The sequence below is a fragment of the Myxocyprinus asiaticus genome, chromosome 17, assembly GCF_019703515.2.
Source record: "Myxocyprinus asiaticus isolate MX2 ecotype Aquarium Trade chromosome 17, UBuf_Myxa_2, whole genome shotgun sequence".
Lineage (NCBI taxonomy): Eukaryota > Metazoa > Chordata > Actinopteri > Cypriniformes > Catostomidae > Myxocyprinus > Myxocyprinus asiaticus.
Genome location: NC_059360.1, coordinates 25,472,499 through 25,492,107, shown reverse-complemented (window position 1 = coordinate 25,492,107; position 19,609 = coordinate 25,472,499). Strand labels below are relative to the sequence as shown.

At 35.1% G+C, this 19,609-nt stretch overlaps 1 protein-coding gene across 1 annotated transcript in view; it reads left to right on the top strand.

The window, feature by feature from the left end:
• The window catches only part of ptpreb (protein tyrosine phosphatase receptor type Eb), a 29,550-nt gene that overhangs the window by 145 nt on the left and 9,796 nt on the right, over positions 1 to 19,609 (top strand). The window contains exons 2-11 of the mRNA XM_051723389.1: positions 9,245 to 9,433; positions 13,786 to 13,857; positions 13,969 to 14,065; positions 15,617 to 15,690; positions 15,880 to 16,013; positions 16,424 to 16,514; positions 17,391 to 17,467; positions 17,833 to 17,869; positions 18,023 to 18,120; positions 18,360 to 18,479. Of these exons, the coding sequence (XP_051579349.1) occupies positions 13,788 to 13,857; positions 13,969 to 14,065; positions 15,617 to 15,690; positions 15,880 to 16,013; positions 16,424 to 16,514; positions 17,391 to 17,467; positions 17,833 to 17,869; positions 18,023 to 18,120; positions 18,360 to 18,479 (798 nt within the window). The 5' untranslated portion in view covers positions 9,245 to 9,433; positions 13,786 to 13,787. The remainder of the gene's footprint in view (positions 1 to 9,244; positions 9,434 to 13,785; positions 13,858 to 13,968; positions 14,066 to 15,616; positions 15,691 to 15,879; positions 16,014 to 16,423; positions 16,515 to 17,390; positions 17,468 to 17,832; positions 17,870 to 18,022; positions 18,121 to 18,359; positions 18,480 to 19,609) is intronic.

Genomic DNA, 19,609 nt, shown 5'->3' with positions numbered 1-19,609 from the left:
TAGCCTATTGGCAAAAGCATGAATGAAATATATTTTCGGCAAGGGGGAAATATTTTTTTATAACGGGCCTGACGTCCGTGATGCCGATGAGTTAAAACTGAATCAGTGGATCAGCATCGCGCTTTGCATTTCATACCCGCAGCGTGTAAACGAGAGACTTCACGAACCCCTGTCAGTCTGCGCTTTTTATCTTAGTGTTGACTCTGGAGGCAATTACAATGGATTTATCTAGCCGATGTGCTCGTGAGAAACTGCCTAGACAGAATATTTGGGCATCATTTGCGCGCGCAGCAAGGTTTTTTCAGCTGATTCGGAGCACACCTATGATGCTCAAAAATGCTGCACACACGCCTATGATGCTTAACATGCTGTCTAGGCAGCCCGTTGTCCCCATACTGAGATTATACAGTAAGAGAGAATATCAGAGCTCTGTCTAGTGTTGTGAATTATTGGATCAGCATCTTGTGTTTACACACTGGTTTCACGTATGAAAACAGTTGACCAACATTTTTGTCTTGTCTGTTCTATAACTGGTATCCCTTTATGCAAATGTTAAGGGAGCATAAAAAGTGCATGAGACTATTGTCATGAACCTATTTATGTGGACGTGACGTTTGGAAATAGAGGCCGATAGATTTTGCCCATAGGTTGAGACAGGGAGGTGGCGCCCTGCAAGTGATGCTCTTGGTATTCACATCTTGATTCCTGAACCATTTGACTATAGAACAGCTTCTGGGTGATTCTCACGAAACCTCTCAAGAAAATGTCCTGGTCCTATTTTACTAAAAAAGAAAAAAGAAACAAATATAAAAAATTATACTTTAAATATAGAATATTATGCCGTAAAGATTTTTTCAATTGTGAGATAATTTTCATGAAAATTATCTTCCTTTTCCCCCTTAAATTCTCATTACCGCAATGCAAAAATGATGTTCATTATAATATTCTCATTAAAGTAATGTGAAAAAAGGATATTTTTGAAAGGTATTTATTTTATTTATTTATTTTTTAATTTGGGGGGGGGGGGGGGGGGGGGGTCAGTTTTTTCACTTGTTTTTGCTATTAAAATCTACCAGTACAGTAAAACAAAATACACATGTTAAAAATATTTTCTCTGAAAAAAGCATAAATATCTTATGCAGTGTTGCCTCTAAATCAAATTTAGATAAATACAATTTAAAGAATTTTTAGAGAATATTTTTATAGAAAAACAATACAAAAATTCTCATTAAGAATAATATTTTTGCGCTAATATCAAAAGTCTTACTATAGAAAAATAAATATGATCATGCCTGGTAACAAGTGCATGAAATAGCATTTTAGCTATAGCATGACAATTTACACAAGGTTTATTTCTATTTCTTCTGCTCCAAACTTACTTCAGACTTACTTCTCTGTCTGCGTGTATGAATGTAACACATCATAAGAAAGTGTTTCACTGCTATTAAAATGCACTTTGGATCGCATCATTTATATGGATAAATGTTTCCATCTGAAAGGACTAAATATTAAATGAAACAAATGACAATAAAATGAAAAGTAATCTCTTCAGTAATCCAAATACTTTTTGAATGTAACTGTATTCTAATTATCAATGATTTAAATTGTAACTGAGTGGAATACAGTTACTAATATTTAATATTTTAAATACATAATCCCATTACATGTATTCCGTTACTCCCCAACCCTGCTTATACTTCATTGTAGTACTCCCCTAGTACTGCCTTTACTTCTCGCTTATTTAATAATTAAAAAAATAAGTGTACAACAGCATCTTTTTTACTGTAATACAGTAAATAAATTACACTGTTATGAGAATTGTCATTGAAAACAATGGGAACAGTAAAAGTAAAATGTCTGGATGCACGGTAATGAGAATTTAGGGGTAAAATGTGCTTAAGTGTCCTGAAAATAATGTCGCAATGCAATAAATCCTAATGGTCCTAAATGTAGGTACAGTATAATTTTCTTATATATTGTACAGAGTGGATACTGTAGTTATCGTAGCCTTTCTGTCAGCTTGAATAAGTCTGGGCCTCGTTTCCCAATAATGATTGATCTTAGTGGTTAAGAGTGTTTTCTATGAGTGATTTTACTAAAGTTCATTATTTTTACATGCGTTTCACAAAACTGCACTTAACATGAGCACACGAGGATGTGCTTTTTTTTATTATTATTTTTATTTTTATCCCCTTTTCTCCCAATTTGGAATGTCCAATTCCCACTAGGTCCTTGTGGTGGTGCTCACCTCAATCCGGGTTGCCTCCGCTTCTGAGACAGTCAATCTGTGCATCTTATCACGTGACTCGCTGTGCATGACACCGCAGAGACTCCGCATGTGGAGGCTCGTGTTACTCTCCGCGATCCATGCACAACTTACCACGCGCCCCATTGAGAGCGAGAACCACTAATCGCGACCACGAGGAGGTTACCCCATGTGACACTACCCTCCCTTGCAACCGGGCCAATTTGGTTACTTAGGAGACCTGGCTGGAGTCACTCAGCACACCCTGGATTTGAACTTGTGACTCCAGGGGTGGCAGACAGCGTCAATACTCGCTGAGCTACCCAAGCCCCCATGGACGTGCTTTAAGTGCTACTTAAGAGAGTTGCTGTCCGTATACGTGAAGTTCTAAAATGTGACCGTAGTGCTGCTCGTCATTGCAACTTTTTTATATTTGTGCTAAACTTTATTAATGTTTGTAATTTACCTCGCTGGAAATATTTAAAGATATTTTCTTAAATGTACAACCTTATTCACTACATAATCACATTTAGTTTTGCAGACATTTTGCAATCAACATTCTATTTTTTATACACAATGCTTCGTTCATCAGGTGTGCATTTGTAATATTTTGTTTTCACAAATTGCTCTGTGGGTCGAGATGAAATCTTCCAGGATCAGTGAAGACAGCGGAGGCCCTGTGTATGGTCCTGCAAATCACAAGCATTAATTGAATATAACGAGGTTCACCGTATTATTGCGGTGTGCAAAATAAAGAGACTAGAGCTGAAATGATTAGTTGACGTTATCGACATCATTGACAATAAAAAATTGTCGACAAAAATTTTGTCATTTGATCTCATTTAACGTCACATGAGATCACATTAAACTCTAATGATGATGCGCGAGAGCAGCACTGCAGCTCAAGCCTGACTGAGGAGAGGAATAATTACACAGTTCGCAGTCCAGATGAACTTTAAACTTTCCAAACAGCTTCAGGTGATGTAGATCGCAAAGAATGAGGGAATCATACAAAAATACCAAATAAGTAGAAGCAATCTCATTGTGGAATAAGCGGAGCCGGAGCTCTTTAAAGGCGTTTTATCTTAAATGCAGTTATATTTAATGCGTTATAGCTTTATTAAAGTTCAAATAATACGTAAGCAGATCATGTAAATAACTACAAACTCAGAAACTGGCATTTCTCTGTGCGGTCAGTGCCTCTTCTATGAGTTGCGTGAAGTGTCCTGATCTAAGATTAAAAATGCACCCAGCTGAGGCACACTCTGTCGCAGGGACCCTCGTCCCTCGAGCGCACACACTTAATGCAGCTAGATTATAATGTGAATCATAATATATATCACTGTGCATTTCTTATCATGAAGAAAATTGGCAATATGCAGCTTTATTAATAAGAGAGAGTTTGTTTTTTGTGAGTTAAAGATGGATTGAAGTGAACAGAAAGGTGAGAGAGGGTAGTCTTCGCCCCATTATACACTGCAACAAAATACGTTTTTGATTTGTTTTTGTTTTGGCTTGTTTTCCAATATAAATATCTAAAACAACGTTCATTTTCTTTAGCAGCTATACTGCAGAAGAAAAAATTGTTATCTGAGAATGTTGAATATAATATTAAAAATACAAATATTTTAAAATATCTTTGAAAAAAAGATACATTCACCTGAGAAGCAGCATATAAGATATTTAAACTTGCTTTTAGAGAATAGATCTTGAATGTAAGTATATTTATATACTTAGTATATTTTGTCTTTACTGTACTCACAGAAGTATAACCAAGTTAGAAAATACACTTACATACAAAATACACTTATATTTAAGATACATTCTCTTAAAGCAAGTCTAAATATCTTATATGTTGCTTCTCAAGTAAATGTATCTTGTTTTAAGGATTTTTAGACTATTTTAAATGGAAAACAAGACAAAAACACAAACATTTTCGGTGCAGCCGAGAATGCCCTTGGGTGTCATAGAGGAAGAGGAGACAAGGATGATGAGCCGATATATACAGACAATTTCCATGCAAGTCCTTGGTTTTTCCCCTTCTCTCTAATTTTAATTTATACAGTTTTCTGCAACAATCATTCCACCTCTTTGTTGTTACCAATTAGTCCACAACTAACTTTATTTGTTTACTAATAAATTTATCTGTTCATCCAATTATGACTAACCATTTCATGTATTTATTATTATTATTAGCCTTGTCAGTTTAAATAAAAATAAGTAAAACACATATATCCTGTTATTTAAGTCTCACCATAAAGTGTAGCTATAGGTATTTATTTGTATTAGGTGTAATTTTGCGATTGTCCTGCAAGTGTCTGCATTAATCTACTATCCTTACAATGCTCTAAGCCCTGTACGATTACTCCAGAGCACTCGTAAATCTACGAGCATTTTCAAGTACTACTTAAGTTACAATGGCTTTGGGAAACAGGCTGCAAAACTAAGATGAATCGTAAGATGGATTCTACGAGGAAGATGGATTCTAAACAAGGACCTGGCCATTCTCTGTTGACCTCTCTCATCAACAAGGTGTTTCTGTCCGCAGAACTGACGCTCACTGGAGTTTTTTTTTGTTTTTGGCACCATTCTGAGTAAACTCTAGAGACTGTTGTGTGTGAAAATCCGAGGAGATCAGCAGTTACAGAAATACTCAAACCAGCCCATATGGCATGAAAAATCATGCCATGGTCGAAATCATATTTTCCCCATTCTGATGGTTGATGTGAACATTAACTGAAGCTCCTGGCCCATATCTGAATGATTTTATGCATTGCACTGCTGTCACACAATTGGCTGATTAGATAATCACATGAATAAGTAGGTGTACAGGTGTTCCTAATGAAGTGCTTAGTGAGTGTATATTATCATTTTCTTGACAGGTTTTGTGAGAATCACACAGCCTTCTTTAGATTAGTTCCAACATTAACCAAACATATCTGAAAGATCTAATCACAGTCTTCAGGTTCACTTGAAAATTAGAGGCTAGTGCAGGGTTGGAGCTAAGATTGAGCACTCCTACTTATTACATTTACCTGTTCTTTCTGAATATATTCTAGCTTTTATAGAGATTTTTTAAAGAGAGACCAAAGCTGTTTAAACTCAAATGCATTCCACAGAAAGCACATATGTTTGAATCTTATAATCGCTATGAATAAATGTCTAGGAAAATAGATTTAAGAATATTAGCATATCTCACAGATGCATTTGCCTGAAGGTTATGCATTATGTATAACAATGGTGTGATGTGACCTTGTTTCCAGTAGAGAGAGCACAGCCGGGAGGATTAAAGCAACGTGTTTAAATGGAGATTAATTTCATAATTACTTATGCACAGCACTCTAATCTGAAAGCTTAAGATGTTGGTAAACACTTTGGCTTTAAGTCCCTCATAATTCACAAGGCCAGGAGGTCAAAATAAATGCTGTTACAAATTATATATTTCACAAGAAACAAATGCATCTGACCTTTTCCACTAAAGTGATTATGCTTCAGGTCTATCATTGATTTAATCTAGTTACAGGACATTCATGCGGGAGCAATGTGAAATTGCAAATAATTTTGTTTCCGGAGATTCTGTCAAGATTATGGATTTTTCAGTCAACATCAGTTTTGGAGTTTGTTGCTGATGTGGTGAACCACATTTGCAAAGGTTCAATTGTAGATAGCTAATTTATAGTAAGTCATAGACCGATAATGCATCTAAGAAATGCATAGAAGTAGAAGCTGTCAAGATGGCTTTTTACTATGTATAGGCATTTGCATTCGATCTGCAAACATATTTCTCTTTAACTTGAAAATAAACACTTGCAATCACATTCTGACAGAGAGGTCAGTCATTATGCGGAGTCAGTCTTTTGTGTGCTGGTCAGCATCTCTAAATCCAATCTGGTTCCTGCGTTTGGAGAGAGTATATGGTTACTTTGTCCTCATCTTATTCCAGTGTACGTTATCTTTACAACTATTCCTGCTAAAATCCATATGATATGCTTAGAGCATTTGTCAGTTGATGAAGAAATTAATCCAAATTAACATAGTGTGCTAGCTAGGATGTGCTCAGAATAAATTTAAGCAGTTTAAAGGTGATGTGTGTACTTTTTCTGATGTTAAAATACTTTCTTATATCCCAGATTAATATACAAAATCAACTAATGGAAGCCATTTGTTTAATTTTCCCAAAAAGTGTAAACACTCTTCTGCTATCAAAACATTGCTCTGTTTATATGAGAATCCTGACCAGCCCAACATTCAACACATTGACATTCAACATTAGCATTTAACACATTTACATACTCTTTAAAAGTTACATTTTAGTTGGACTAAAAAAATTAGTCTTTTTAAAATGTCATGGTAATGTTTTAGTCCAATTTTTAGACTAACTGGACCTTGATTATTACTTTATTTTAGATAGGCTTCGTCCAGCATGTATAGCTACACATTAATCGGACCACAATTGGCCTTGCCATTGTGCATTTGCTCCAAAATACAGAGGTGTTGAGTTTTTAATCCCTACCCTAAACCTTAAGCCTAAACCTAACTGATAGTGTCACAAAAAGCAAGTGTGACATGAAAAATGCAATTGCTGAAGCAACCACGCCATTTGCGGTGCTTCTTGATACTTTCAGCTTACCTACAGTATACATGTAGACCTGCATGTTCTTCAGGACTGTGATCCTTTGCATTGAAAGTTCAACATTGTATCAGATGAGATCATTTAAATTCACTCAAACAAGCTTGTAAATGTAGTTGGTTGTGTAATGCAAATGTTAAAATGTATCACCTGACAAGTCATGCACTATAGTAAAAGTGTTTTTGTGTCAGAAGACAGCATTATGTTAAGAAACAGGGAAAAAAACAAGTATTTTTTAACTGATTATCTGCCGTTTTACTTGTGATTTGTGTGGGGAAAAAAACAGTGAAAAAGTCATTGTTTGTATAACACCTCTGGTGTTAATTTCATCTGAAAATTGCTGCGATACGTAAATATAATTTACAAATCCTTGGGGAAAAAATTATTTTGCAAAAATGTAGGTATAGTAATGTGATTCTATGAGAGCAGGTTCGTCATGCTTTGACAAATAGGCGAAGCTATAGCTTGACTACGCAAAATCTGCTGTAGCTCGATTTTAACTGTGCATGTAAACGTACTGATTGACTCAACCAATGGTGTGAGTTTGAGGAAGGATTATCTGGGGGGAGTGTTTGGGAAACATTTTGGAAAACATTATTCACACAATTCCATTGCTGATGCTAGTGGTGCAAAATTACACACTTTACATTTACTGTAATATTCTGATCTGCTCAGGATCCTCTAATTTACAGTTATATTTTAAAAGGTTCTGGGTGTAGTTTTGGCAAATTACAACTTGTATAATCTAAAGTGTAAATGAATACAAATGTAAGCAAATGTAAATCTATGAACCTGTTTTAGAATGTATTGAAAATACAGCTTTCTTAATTGACTAGTAGCAACAATCAGTTAACGCGAGAAATGGGAGGCAACATCCTGGTTGTAGATCTAAAGAACCCATTAACACAGGAAGCCTATTGGATTTGAAAGCTAAAATATCTTCCTGTTTTGTATACACAGGATTTGGTTAGTGTATGATGAGAAGCTATTGCTTATATGCTTAGAGACAGAAAAGTCAGTTATTTTGTCTTCTAAGGGAATAAAACGTTAGTGCGTGTCTGAAAAAAGAACTACGTAACTGGAGGTGATGTTTTTAAATAAGAATGATCCATTTAAAAATTGTAATTAGAGCTTAAAAGGTCTGTTGCTCACAAAGCAAAGTGGAGGCTTGGTCATAGCCTAGTTTTAATGGAACAGCGGGTTCCTCCTATCTTTATTCATCAGTGGTAGTGTTATTCAAAGTTTTTGAGCACCAGTATGCATTCAGTTTCCATATGAATGATCTGCAGAGTAGCAACATGCATTTCTCAAGGTCACTGAGTGTCTTATTGACAATCAGATCAGGTTTCACTGCTTGAGATGTTGGTTGTTACTTGTGGTGTGTCAGTGCTGTTTCATCTTACTGGTGACTCACTGTTTTATTTGGTGTTGTCTGTATGATTTTTTCCCCATAAGAATTTGTCATGAAAGCACTAACTCATGAATTAACAACAGCTTCCAGACTCCCACAGTTTGAGTGGAAGTCTTTGTATGTTGACTAACTAGACTAACTAGCTCTTGGAGGAAGAAAATACATAAAGTATGGTTACATGTCTGGAATAAAGGTTTGATGATATGCACAAGTATTCACAGGTATGCATTCTCCTCATTTCATTTTAAATTCACTGACATTGTCATCAAATTTATCATATATCAAAATTCAAGGCCAACAAGAAATGAATGAAAATCTACTTGACAGTAACCAGATTCTACATCTAAATTTAATCCATGTAATATATGGCTAGAAACTGTCATGAGTCATGATAATGGTGCATGTAAAGACATTGAATCTCTTGTTGGCTTGTTAAACCTTCAAGCAGGTACTCTGTTTTGATTGACAGCTTTCCATATTTGATTTGCTTTCCTGTGACCTGGTCAGGGCCCTGAGATGACCTACAATATCTGACCCAGTTTTAAACAGGAAGTGTGTATTTTATGGTAAGAGCCTGTGCAACGCTTTATGACTTAATCTCAGATATCAGTTTATCAAGAAAAGCCAAGTGTCAGGAATGTGTTGCTGTGATATGAATTACTAATTAACAACTGCAGAGACCATGCGCTGAAGTTCAATGCGGCATTCAAGCATGACTGGTAGAGATGACAGTGGGAATAAGGTTTGCTATATGCTTGGCTACAGAATAAAGTTCTTCAGTAGAAGCAATTCTCCTCAAAGGAATTTTTACTCAATGCCAGAGAAGAGATTACAATTAGATCTGTTTGTTCATCTCCCTTCCACTCTATTTTTCCATGTTCTACATATTTTATGAGGTCTTCAAAATACAATTCTCTCACTTTTTTCCTAATGTATCCTTTTGCCTTGTTCTTTGCAGGTAGTGGCTATCTAAGGACAGCCCATCCAGACAGGAAAAAATGAAAAAACCTGCACTCATACATTATTGAAGGACAGAAGTGCCTTCACAGATATCATGACTCCTGGAGACTTTCTGGAAAAGTATCATAATAATTAATGTATTCTCCCTTGAAAGCTATGGATTGAGAAAGTGAGACATTTCACATTGGTGAGTACTTGTTCGTGTGTGTGTGTGTGTGTGTGTGTGTATGTAAACTTGCATTAAACCTTCATGCTTTATTTTTTTAATCTCAATAGACATTTGGTGGCAGGTAGTTTTTCCACTCCTGCTTTTGAGAGTATTAATATCTCGGAAATCTCTCGCCTCTTCTCTGCTCTGCCATTAAAAAAGTCAAAGTGGATGAAGAGTGGCAGAGTTATAGAATGGCAGAATTATTTTACTGCAGTTAAAGTAATGGTTCTAAGTGTTTTAATCCCAATCTAATAGATCTAATTGTTTTTAAAGCTGAGCAGTCAAGGAAAACCAAAGTACTAAAAATACTACAGACAATCCTCTTCCTGTGAGAGCACAATACCATTATGGCAGATGAGACATAAGGTCACAGGGCAATGATTAATTTGCATCAAAACAGAAGAAATGACAAAAATACATATTTAATTATTCACTGAAAATGAAAGTTCACCCAAAAATGAAAATTCTCTCATCATTTACTTACTCTCATCCCATCCCAGATGTATATGACTTTCTTTCTTCAGCAGAACACAAATGAAGATTTTTAGAAGAATATCTCAGCTCTGTAGGTCCTCACAATGCTAGTGAATGGTGGCCTGAAATGTGAAGGTCCAAAAAGCATATAAACGCAGCATAGAAGTAATCCATATGACTCCAGTTGTTGAGAAACAGATCAATATTTAAGTCCTTTTTTTTTTACCATAAATCTCCACTTTCACATTCACATTCTTCTTTTGTTTTTGGCAATTTGCATTCTTTGTGCATATTGCCACCTAGTGGCCTGGAAGGAGATTTTTTTTCAAATCACTTCTGAAGATATGGATTCAAAAACTGGAGTCATATGGATTACTTTTATGCTGTCTTAATATGCTTTTTGGAACTTCAAAGGTCTGGTCACATTCGCTTGCATTGTATGGTCCTACAGAGCTGAGATATTTTTCTAAAAATTTTCATTTGTGTTCAGCAGAAGAAAGAAAGTCATAAATATATATGGGATGGCATGAGGGTGAGTAAATGATTAGAGAACTTTCATTTTTGGGTGAACTAATCCTTTAATGAGACACATTTTGAATTAGTGCCATTCATTTCAGAAGACATTTAAAAATGATCTAGCCTTATTTTTTGTTATACATTATCTTATATGTCATATGATGGAAATGCAGAGGTGGGTAGAGTAGCCAAAAATTTTACTCAAGTAAAAGTACAATTACTTAAAAAAAATAATTACTCAAGTAGAAGTAAAAGTACTAATGAAAATAATTACTTGAGTAAAAGTAAGAAAGTATCTAATTAAAAGAGTCCTCAAGTAGTAACTCGTTACTTTCACAAATGACATAATATACGCTAACTTCCTTATATTCCTTTACATAATACACATTTAACATGTATTACAGAATTATTATTATTATTAGTAGTAGTAGTAGTAGTATTACTATTGGAAATACATATGTTGTTCCAAACCCATATGACTTTCTTTCTTCCATGCAACACAATAAGGAGATTTTATACAGAATGTTAGCCTTGGTCACCATTTACTTTCAGTGAATGTGTTTTTATTCTCTCCATATTTTGAAAGTGAATGGTGTCAGTCCCTAACATTCTGTCTAACAATTTTTGTGTTCCACAGAATACAGAAGGTTACACATTTGGAGCAACATGAGGGTAGGGTAATGTTTACAGAATATTAAATTATGGCTGAGCTATCACTTTAAAGGGGTAGTTCACTCTCATCATTTACTCACCCTTATGCCATCCCAGATGTGTATGACTTCCTTTCTTCTGCAGAACATAAATTATGATTTTTAGAAGAATATTTCAGCTCTGTAGTACAATGTAAGTGAACGGGTGCCAAAATGTTGATGCTCCAAAAAGCACATAAAGGAATCATAAAAGTAATCCATAAGACTCCAGTAGTTAAATCCATATCTTCAGAAGTTATATGATAGGTGTGGGTCAGAAACAGATCAATATTTTTCATTTTTTGCTGTGAATCACCAAAACACAAGAAGAAGAATGTGAAAGTTTCTCTGTTTCTCATCCACATGTTCTCTTATCACATCGCTTCTGAAGATATTGATTTAACCACTGGAGTCTTATGGATTACTTTTATGCTGACTTGTGTGATTTTTTTTAGCTTTATAATGTTGGCACCCATTTACTTGCATTGTATGTACCAAAAGAGCTGAGAACTTCTTCTAAAAATCTTCATTTGAGTTCAGCAGATGAAAAGAAGTCACACATCTGGTATAAGGGTGAGTAAATGAGAGAATTTTCATTTTTGGGTGAACTATCCCTTTAAGGGCTCTTGTCAGATCTGGATGAATTTGTCAATAAGAATAGAGGTTTGGAAATGCGGGTTATGACATGCAGGATGCAGGACAAAGTGCACTGATATATTTCTGCACTGATTTAAAAATGTACACTTAAAAACTGATGTTGCAAGAGCCCATATTTACAGAATCACCCTGAAAATTACCATCATCATGTCACAGAAAAGCCTGCATTATCATAAGAGCCACAACTTACCTCAACGTGCTGCCTTAAGTTGAAGCTGAGAATTTAATCTTGAAATATTCGCTTGTCTTGGTGTTAAATGAAGGCATTGCATGATGAAACTATTCTTTTTTCACTGAGCGGAGCGAAGAAAGTGTTTCACTTTGAAGAGTTTGATGCTGCAGCAGTGATGGACTCGGCTTGAGTGACTGTGACAGCGCACGCAGCTGTGCGAACTTCCGCTGTTGTAAAAGTCCCATTCAATAATCTCTCAATAAATTACACATTAATTAAAATTAAACCCAGTAAAATAACAACAGGAACGCCACCCATTGTAACAAAGTAAATTTTTTTAATTAGAAATTTAATTGAGTGAGTACCCACTTTTAATCTACTCTAAAAGTAATTTTTTTCCCAAAAAGTTACTCAAGTAAATGTAACAGAGAAATGTAGCGCATTACTACCCACCTCTGTGGAAATGACCATCTGTAAGATGCATTTCCATTTTCCACATTTTTGTTTTTGTTTTTGTTTTAATAAAAGCATTTTAAAAATTAATTAATTAATTAATTAATTGTACAAGTAATCTTTTTTCAAAAGTAAAAGTGTACTATCCTATCTGGAGTAAAAACACTTGTCCTACTTTCTCAGTTTCTTAGCCGCTGCTGGTTGTGTGCGGTAGATGGTACATCTCTAGAGACCGTCACTCTTTGGACCATTAATTGAAATTAATTTTAGATTTTCTCACATAGAGGAAAGATTCTCAGTGAATGGGATGAAAAGAAAAGTAATGTTTTTAATATGGGTTAATGAATCTCTTGAGGAGCACTTTTGAGTGTATCCCACTTTCTGCAGAGGTTTGTCAAAGTATTTGCTCAGAATTGCACATTTTTGATTTATGATTTTTAACTTGTAAACACACTAAGTAATGGTAACATGCAATTGCTACTTTAAAGAGCTATGTATCAGATCAAACCCTTAACATTAGATTTGTTGGTGTAACATAATGAGGTTTAAAGGGATAGTTCACCCAAAATTTAAAATTCTCTCATCATTTACTCATCCTCATGCCATCACAGATGTGTATGACTTTCTTTCTTCTGTTGAACACAAAGGAAGATTTTTAGAAGAATGTCTCAGCTCTGCAGGTCCATACAATGCAAGGGTACCAACATTTATAAAGGCAGCATGAAAGTAATCCATACGACTCCAGTGGTTAAATCTATATCTTCAGAAGAGATATGATAGGTGTGGGTGAGAAACAGGTAAATATATAAGTCCTTTTGTACTATAAATTATCCTTCCTGCCCAGTAGGTGGCATATACAGAAATAATGTGAATTGCCAAAAACAAAAGGACAAGGAAGTGAAAGTGTAGATTTATGGTAAAAAAAGAATTAAATGTTGATCTGTTTTTCACCCACATCTATCAAATCACTTCTGAAGGTATAGATTTAACCACTGGAGTCTTATGGATTACTTTTATGCTTTTGGACCTTCAAAGTTTTTGTACCCATTCAATTGCTGTATGGACTAACAGAGCAAAGATTTTCTTCTAAAAATCTTTGTTTGTGTTTAGCAGAAGAAAAAAAGTCACATATCTGTAATGACATGAGGGTGAGAAAATGATGAGAGAATTTACATTTTTTGGATGAACTAAAATTTCCTTTAATAATATTTTTGACTTGAATAAACCCAGTTAAATTCAACGTTATCACACAAAGCACATTTTTTGCAGTGTAAATTCAGTAAATAAAGTTATAATTGTTTATTCCTAAATCTCTTCTCTCTGCATTATCACATTTTTTGTTTGTTTGTTTCTCTTGTTATATGTAGCCATGATGGTCCTGTTTCTAGTTTCAGCAGCTCTCATTTCAAATAGTTCCTCTCGTGGAAACCTGACCACAGGTATATCTTCTATAGATGCCTCTGTTTCTCACTCAAAAGAGTTTCTCACTGATAAGCGTGTGGAGAAACTTACCTCACTTATTCCCATTGTCTTATTCTTTATCTGTTCAGAGTCTCCAGCTCCTCAGGGCTCACACGTGTTAGCCACAGGCCTCGTCACCTCTCTCCTGCTTGTCATCTTTGTTCTCCTCATCGCCTACATTCTGAGGTGAAAAACACACACATGAAAAAAAAAAGAATATATCATGAAGTAAGTTTACACTTAAAACGTTAAAGTCCTCGGACACATAATTCATGCATATGGGGTATCATTTGAAAGCTTAGAATCTGAACTGTCCATAGAATACCATCAATTCTGCATTTATGTTACATAATATAACAAAATAATGGCCAAAATATCTGCGTTGCAAATAAGTGCCTCCTAGAGGTGATTTGGTAGAAATATTAATGTAAATATATAAGTCTTTCGTATAGCACTTAAATGGACAAATCATATATCAAATGAAAGCTCTCATTCTCAGGAATGTGACTGTACAGTTATACAGTTATTATTTTACCGTAATACCACAGTTTGAAAGATTTTCAAAAGAATCACATAGAGAAATATGATTTCTGTAAGACATCAAATGCAAACATCTGTTTTATGTGCTGATCAATGCAGCTATAGGCCCCAAGTAGCCAAAAACATTATATCTGCTTTTACCTTTTTCTTAAAAATTAGCCATTTTTTTACATTTTTGTCTGTGAGTTTGTTTGGGTGAATAATCCAATGTTATATCAAGATGACCACAACAAAATTTGTTGTCCAGCAGGAAAAGCATGCTAAACAAATCATCGGAAAACTATTTTTATTGTCTATTGGTGATAAACATATTTTGTATTATCACAAAGGGGAGAATCTTAGATTTGTAATGACACCTTTAGTCCACTCAGAGGCCTAGATATTCAATGAAACAATGGGGGTGGTGCATGAACTTAAAATTAGACTGAATGTCTATGGACGAGCACATCTGTGAGGGCTAAATGCGTAAGAGCGCCACCTACATTTTAGATCTGCATTTTGTGACAGAAGGTGATAGTAGTTGCTGCCATCTAGTGGAATAAAATAAGACTTTTTAAAGGGAGATAAAGTGAACAGAACCAGAATTACATGCTTACAAAAATATTTTTTTGTTGTTGTTGAAATTTCTGTTCATCATAAGCTTGTAAACATATACAATATTTTATATACAAGTCTTTTTTTATTTGGGGGGTGTTCTGAAAAGATTTGACACTTTGTTTTGCAATTAGTCCACAGTATGTGTGAATGGTGAGCTTTTAAGTTTGAGTGTGAAAAATTGAGACGCCAGCCCAAAAAATGCGTTTATGGGGTATGCAGAGACAGCCATAAGTAAGCCGTTCATAGGTACATTTTCTTGAAAACTGTGAACACTCTGTCTCTGTGGCATTATAAAAATTCATCTGTTTGTTTTTAGTGACCCGTCTCAAGAGAGAAAATAACATTGACTCGACCAATGGTGTGAGTTGGGGGGTGATTATGACCCTGGCTAATTGCTCCAGCAGCAGCTGCATGTGTAGTAAAATCTGAATGCAGTTGTGATGGTTTGTCAGGGAGTCATTCTGTCTCAGCTGCTCTGAGGTATCAGAGAACCAAGCAGTCTTCCTTGAGAAATAACTTTAGATTTTGGTGTAACTTTTTAGTCATTTTTTATGTTTTTTTTCCACCTCTAAATTTCTTGACTATTTTAAAATCTTTCAGGTTTAGAGAGCAAAGGAAGGATCTTGTTGCCTCAGTTGACAAGAAGTTGCCAAATGGCTTTTTGGAGGATCAAGGTAACCTTACCTCAAATTTTGAGTACACTCACTGTTTGTTGCTGTTTGTCCAATTTAAAGTGTATATTTTTAGAACTGAATATTTAGAAGCTGGAGGCATCGTTGAGAGAGATAAAAATAAAATAGTGGGACTTGAGCCACTTCATTATTTGTTAGAATACCTCTCTGTTCTTTATCTTTTTCTCTCAGAACAAACAGTGGTGCTCCTCCCAAGGTCACCCTCTCCATCAAAGCGTTATTTCCCCATCCCGCTCGACTCTCTTGAGGAAGAATTTCGACTACGCATGGCAGATGATAGCAAACTCTTCAGAGAGGAATTTAATGTAGGAACTTGAACACACACACACACACACACACACACACACACACACACAAACACACATGTTGGTGCGGCTATCCTTATGAGGACTCTCCATAGACATAATGATTTTTACACTATACGAACTATAGATTCTAACCCCTAACCCTAAACCTAACCCTCACAAAAAACTTTCTGCATTTTTACATTTTCAAAAAAACATCGTTTATTATGTTTTTTAAGCTATTTGAATTATGGGGACACTATAAATGTCCTCAAAAACCACATTTATAACATAATACCCTTGTAATTACCAGTTTGTAACCTAAAACACACACACACACACATCTACCCATTCTCCACACATGCACTTCCTCGGTTTTGTTACCTTATACTCTTGAATAGTTTCTTTCTACCTATGCTGCTCTTTTATAGTCTTTGCCTTGTGGTTTCGGCTGTGGCACCTTTGAAGAGGCAAGCAGAGAGGAGAACAGAGAAAAGAACAGATATCCCAATGTTCTGCCCTGTAAATATTCCTCACTCTCTCACACACAAACTTTGCAAATATTGTGGAAAAGCTTGTTTTGTGTCAAGTATTATTGGTAACACTTTACAGTTTTAATGTTCCATTTATTAACATTAGTTAACAACATTAGTTTACATGAACTAACAATAAACAATACTTTTAATGCATTTATTAATCTTGGTTAATGTTAATTTCAACATATACTAATACATTTTTCAAATCAAAAGTTGTATAGTTAACATTAGTTAATGCACTATGAACTAACATGAACTATAGAATGAACAATTGTATTTTTATTAACTAACATTAACTAAGATTAATAAATGCTGTAAAAAATATATAGTGTTACCGTATTATTGCTTCATTTAAAGGTGCACTCAGCATTTGTTTTTTCTTCTTTCAGAAGGTTTTACACGTAATAATATAAACAATAAAATGAATAGCACTTTTGAAACTTATTTTACATGGAGTGGGTCGCCTCATGGGGGTTGCTATGTTGAAATCACATGACCAGTTGAATATTTCTCACTTTATCAATGCTATTGGACACTTTTGCTTGTGGAATAAATTATCATGGCTAACTGTGAATAGAGCATTTCCACAATGCCATCGGTAACCGAAAACGTTTGCAAGATGTTGCATCCATACCACTAAGTGTGTCCAAGACGACTGCCATAGTGTCCAGCGCGCCATAAACAAAAAAAAATACTGAATTCACCTTTAATTGCATTGGGTTTGTAAAAGATTTGGAAGGGGAAAATCTTGTGTCATTTAGGAAGTGATAAATGTCTGGAAAGGTTCACTATCATGTGTGCAAAAATAGTTCTGAATCTCAGAGATACTGTACCTATAGTAAAACTTTTATTTCCTTGACAGATGACCACACCAGAGTGCTGCTTTCACACATAGATGGATATATGGGCTCAGATTACATAAATGCCTCTTATATAGATGTGAGTACTTTTTTCAGTGCTTTTCAAAACAATAAGTAGGATTTTTCCCCCCATTTCCAACCCAATCCATTGTCATATAATGTATTGTAGCGCTATTAATGCTAAGTTATACTGTAGCTACCATTCACCCTCTCTTAAACTACAGTACCCTCTATTATAGAACCCTATAGTACCCTTCTATTTTATAAACAATAGCTTAAAGGATAGCTTACGATTAGTTAATAAGGAACAGCTTTTAATGATGCCCATGTACAGTAAATGAACAACTGCTCTACATGGGTGACAGACGTGTTTTTTTTTGTTTGTTTGTTTTTTGTTTTTGTCTGTTTTGAGACTCAATTTTGATTAATTTATCTTTCTTTTAGGGTTACAGAGAAAAGAACAAATTTATTGCAGCTCAAGGTAAGCAAGCCTATTTTTTCACTTGTTTGTTTCTCTTCCCATAACAAGAATTTTTATTTTTTTTAGCAGATAATGCTATCAATGTAACACAATAATTACAATCCTTAGTTTTACTTAGTTTTTTACTGGTTTCACCTTCGCTCTTTTACTCAGGTCCAAAGCCAGAGACAGTGGGGGATTTCTGGAGGATGGTTTGGGAGCAGAAATCTACTACTATTGTTATGCTGACCAACACAAGAGAGAGAAAAGAAGTAAGAGAGGACATTGCAAAGTCACATCAGGGACAGATTCGACGTCAAATGGGTTAACATGCAAATAATAGCTCAGTAACAGGAAAGGAAGGGTCTTGGTTTATTCAGAAGTATGTATTAGTCTATGTCAAAATCCTCCTAGTGTTTTGCAGTAAGTATTTAGAAAAATACATGCAGCTATACCTTCAAAGATCAAATTCTGCTCCATATAGTGTCTAAGGTTTCTGTTTGACCTGCAGGAAAAGTGCCATCAGTACTGGCCTGAGCAGGGCTGCTGGATCTATGGCTGTGTGAGGGTGGCAGTGGAAGATGTCACTGTCTTGGTGGACTACACAATCAGGAAGTTCTGTGTGCAGCATGTGAGTTGTCATTTCCCTCCCAAACATTACAGCATAAGTAATCAAATGCCCTGCATACTATACTAATGTGTATACTATTGCTCTTGACATGCCCACTATTTAGTAGCTCAAATTTACAGAATATGTCATAGTCTTGTGGAATAAATCAGCCCATTAACCCTTTAAGCTCTGGGGGTGTTTTTAAAGATTTCCAATTTCAGCTGCATACCCAAAATTAAAGTCTTATAAAAATAAAAAAAAGGAGGGTCAAGTGTTTGGTGCCATTGCAAAGAAAACTTTAAAAAATAAATAATGATATACTGTAGATTATAATAAATTCTGAGACTCTCAGCCTAAGAAACTGCTGATTTTTCTGATTTGACATGATATATCTCTGAGTGTAAATAAAGTGGCTCAGAAAAACTGCTTTTGTTTTGTTCCCAGTCATGTCAACTGTAACTGAACAAAATTTTGTGGTGATTCAACAAAGCAATCAAAAGTTATAGCATTACACATATAATTTATCCTAGTGTACAAAAACATCTCCAAGTATCTAATAGCCTCTCCAAACAAATAAAACATAATAATTATAAATAAGAACTAATTACACACTCAAACACAACAATGACATGATTTCAGTAATGAGATTTCACAGAATGAGTGTCATTTGAGGAGTCGTTGAGTCTGTGTTATGTACTTGGCGCCATCTCCTGGTAGCCATATGTAACAGTCACTAATCACATGTCTCTCTGTCCAAATATGGATGACTTTTTGCACTGATCTGAACCCAATCCGATTGGTTTAGTGTTCCACGATGCTACATTATTTCCGATGACATCATCTGATCCAGGAAAGCTAAAGTGTTTTCAGCCAGATTGCAATATGCCAGATAGCCATATGTTGTGTGCACATTGTGCTTCGTGTCAATTATCTAATGATCTATGCATATGATTATGTTGTGTGTGGGCTCATTTGAAAGATAATGGTAATTAGATACCTTCTGTTTATTTATCGTGAAGTTATAAGTGAAAATGTGGCATATAAGCAAAACCTGTTCACAAGAAACAAATGTCAAAGACAAATACTTAGCTATTACTCACTATATTTTTATTTGTGAGTAAAAAAATAGACTTGTTGTATTCTACTCTTAG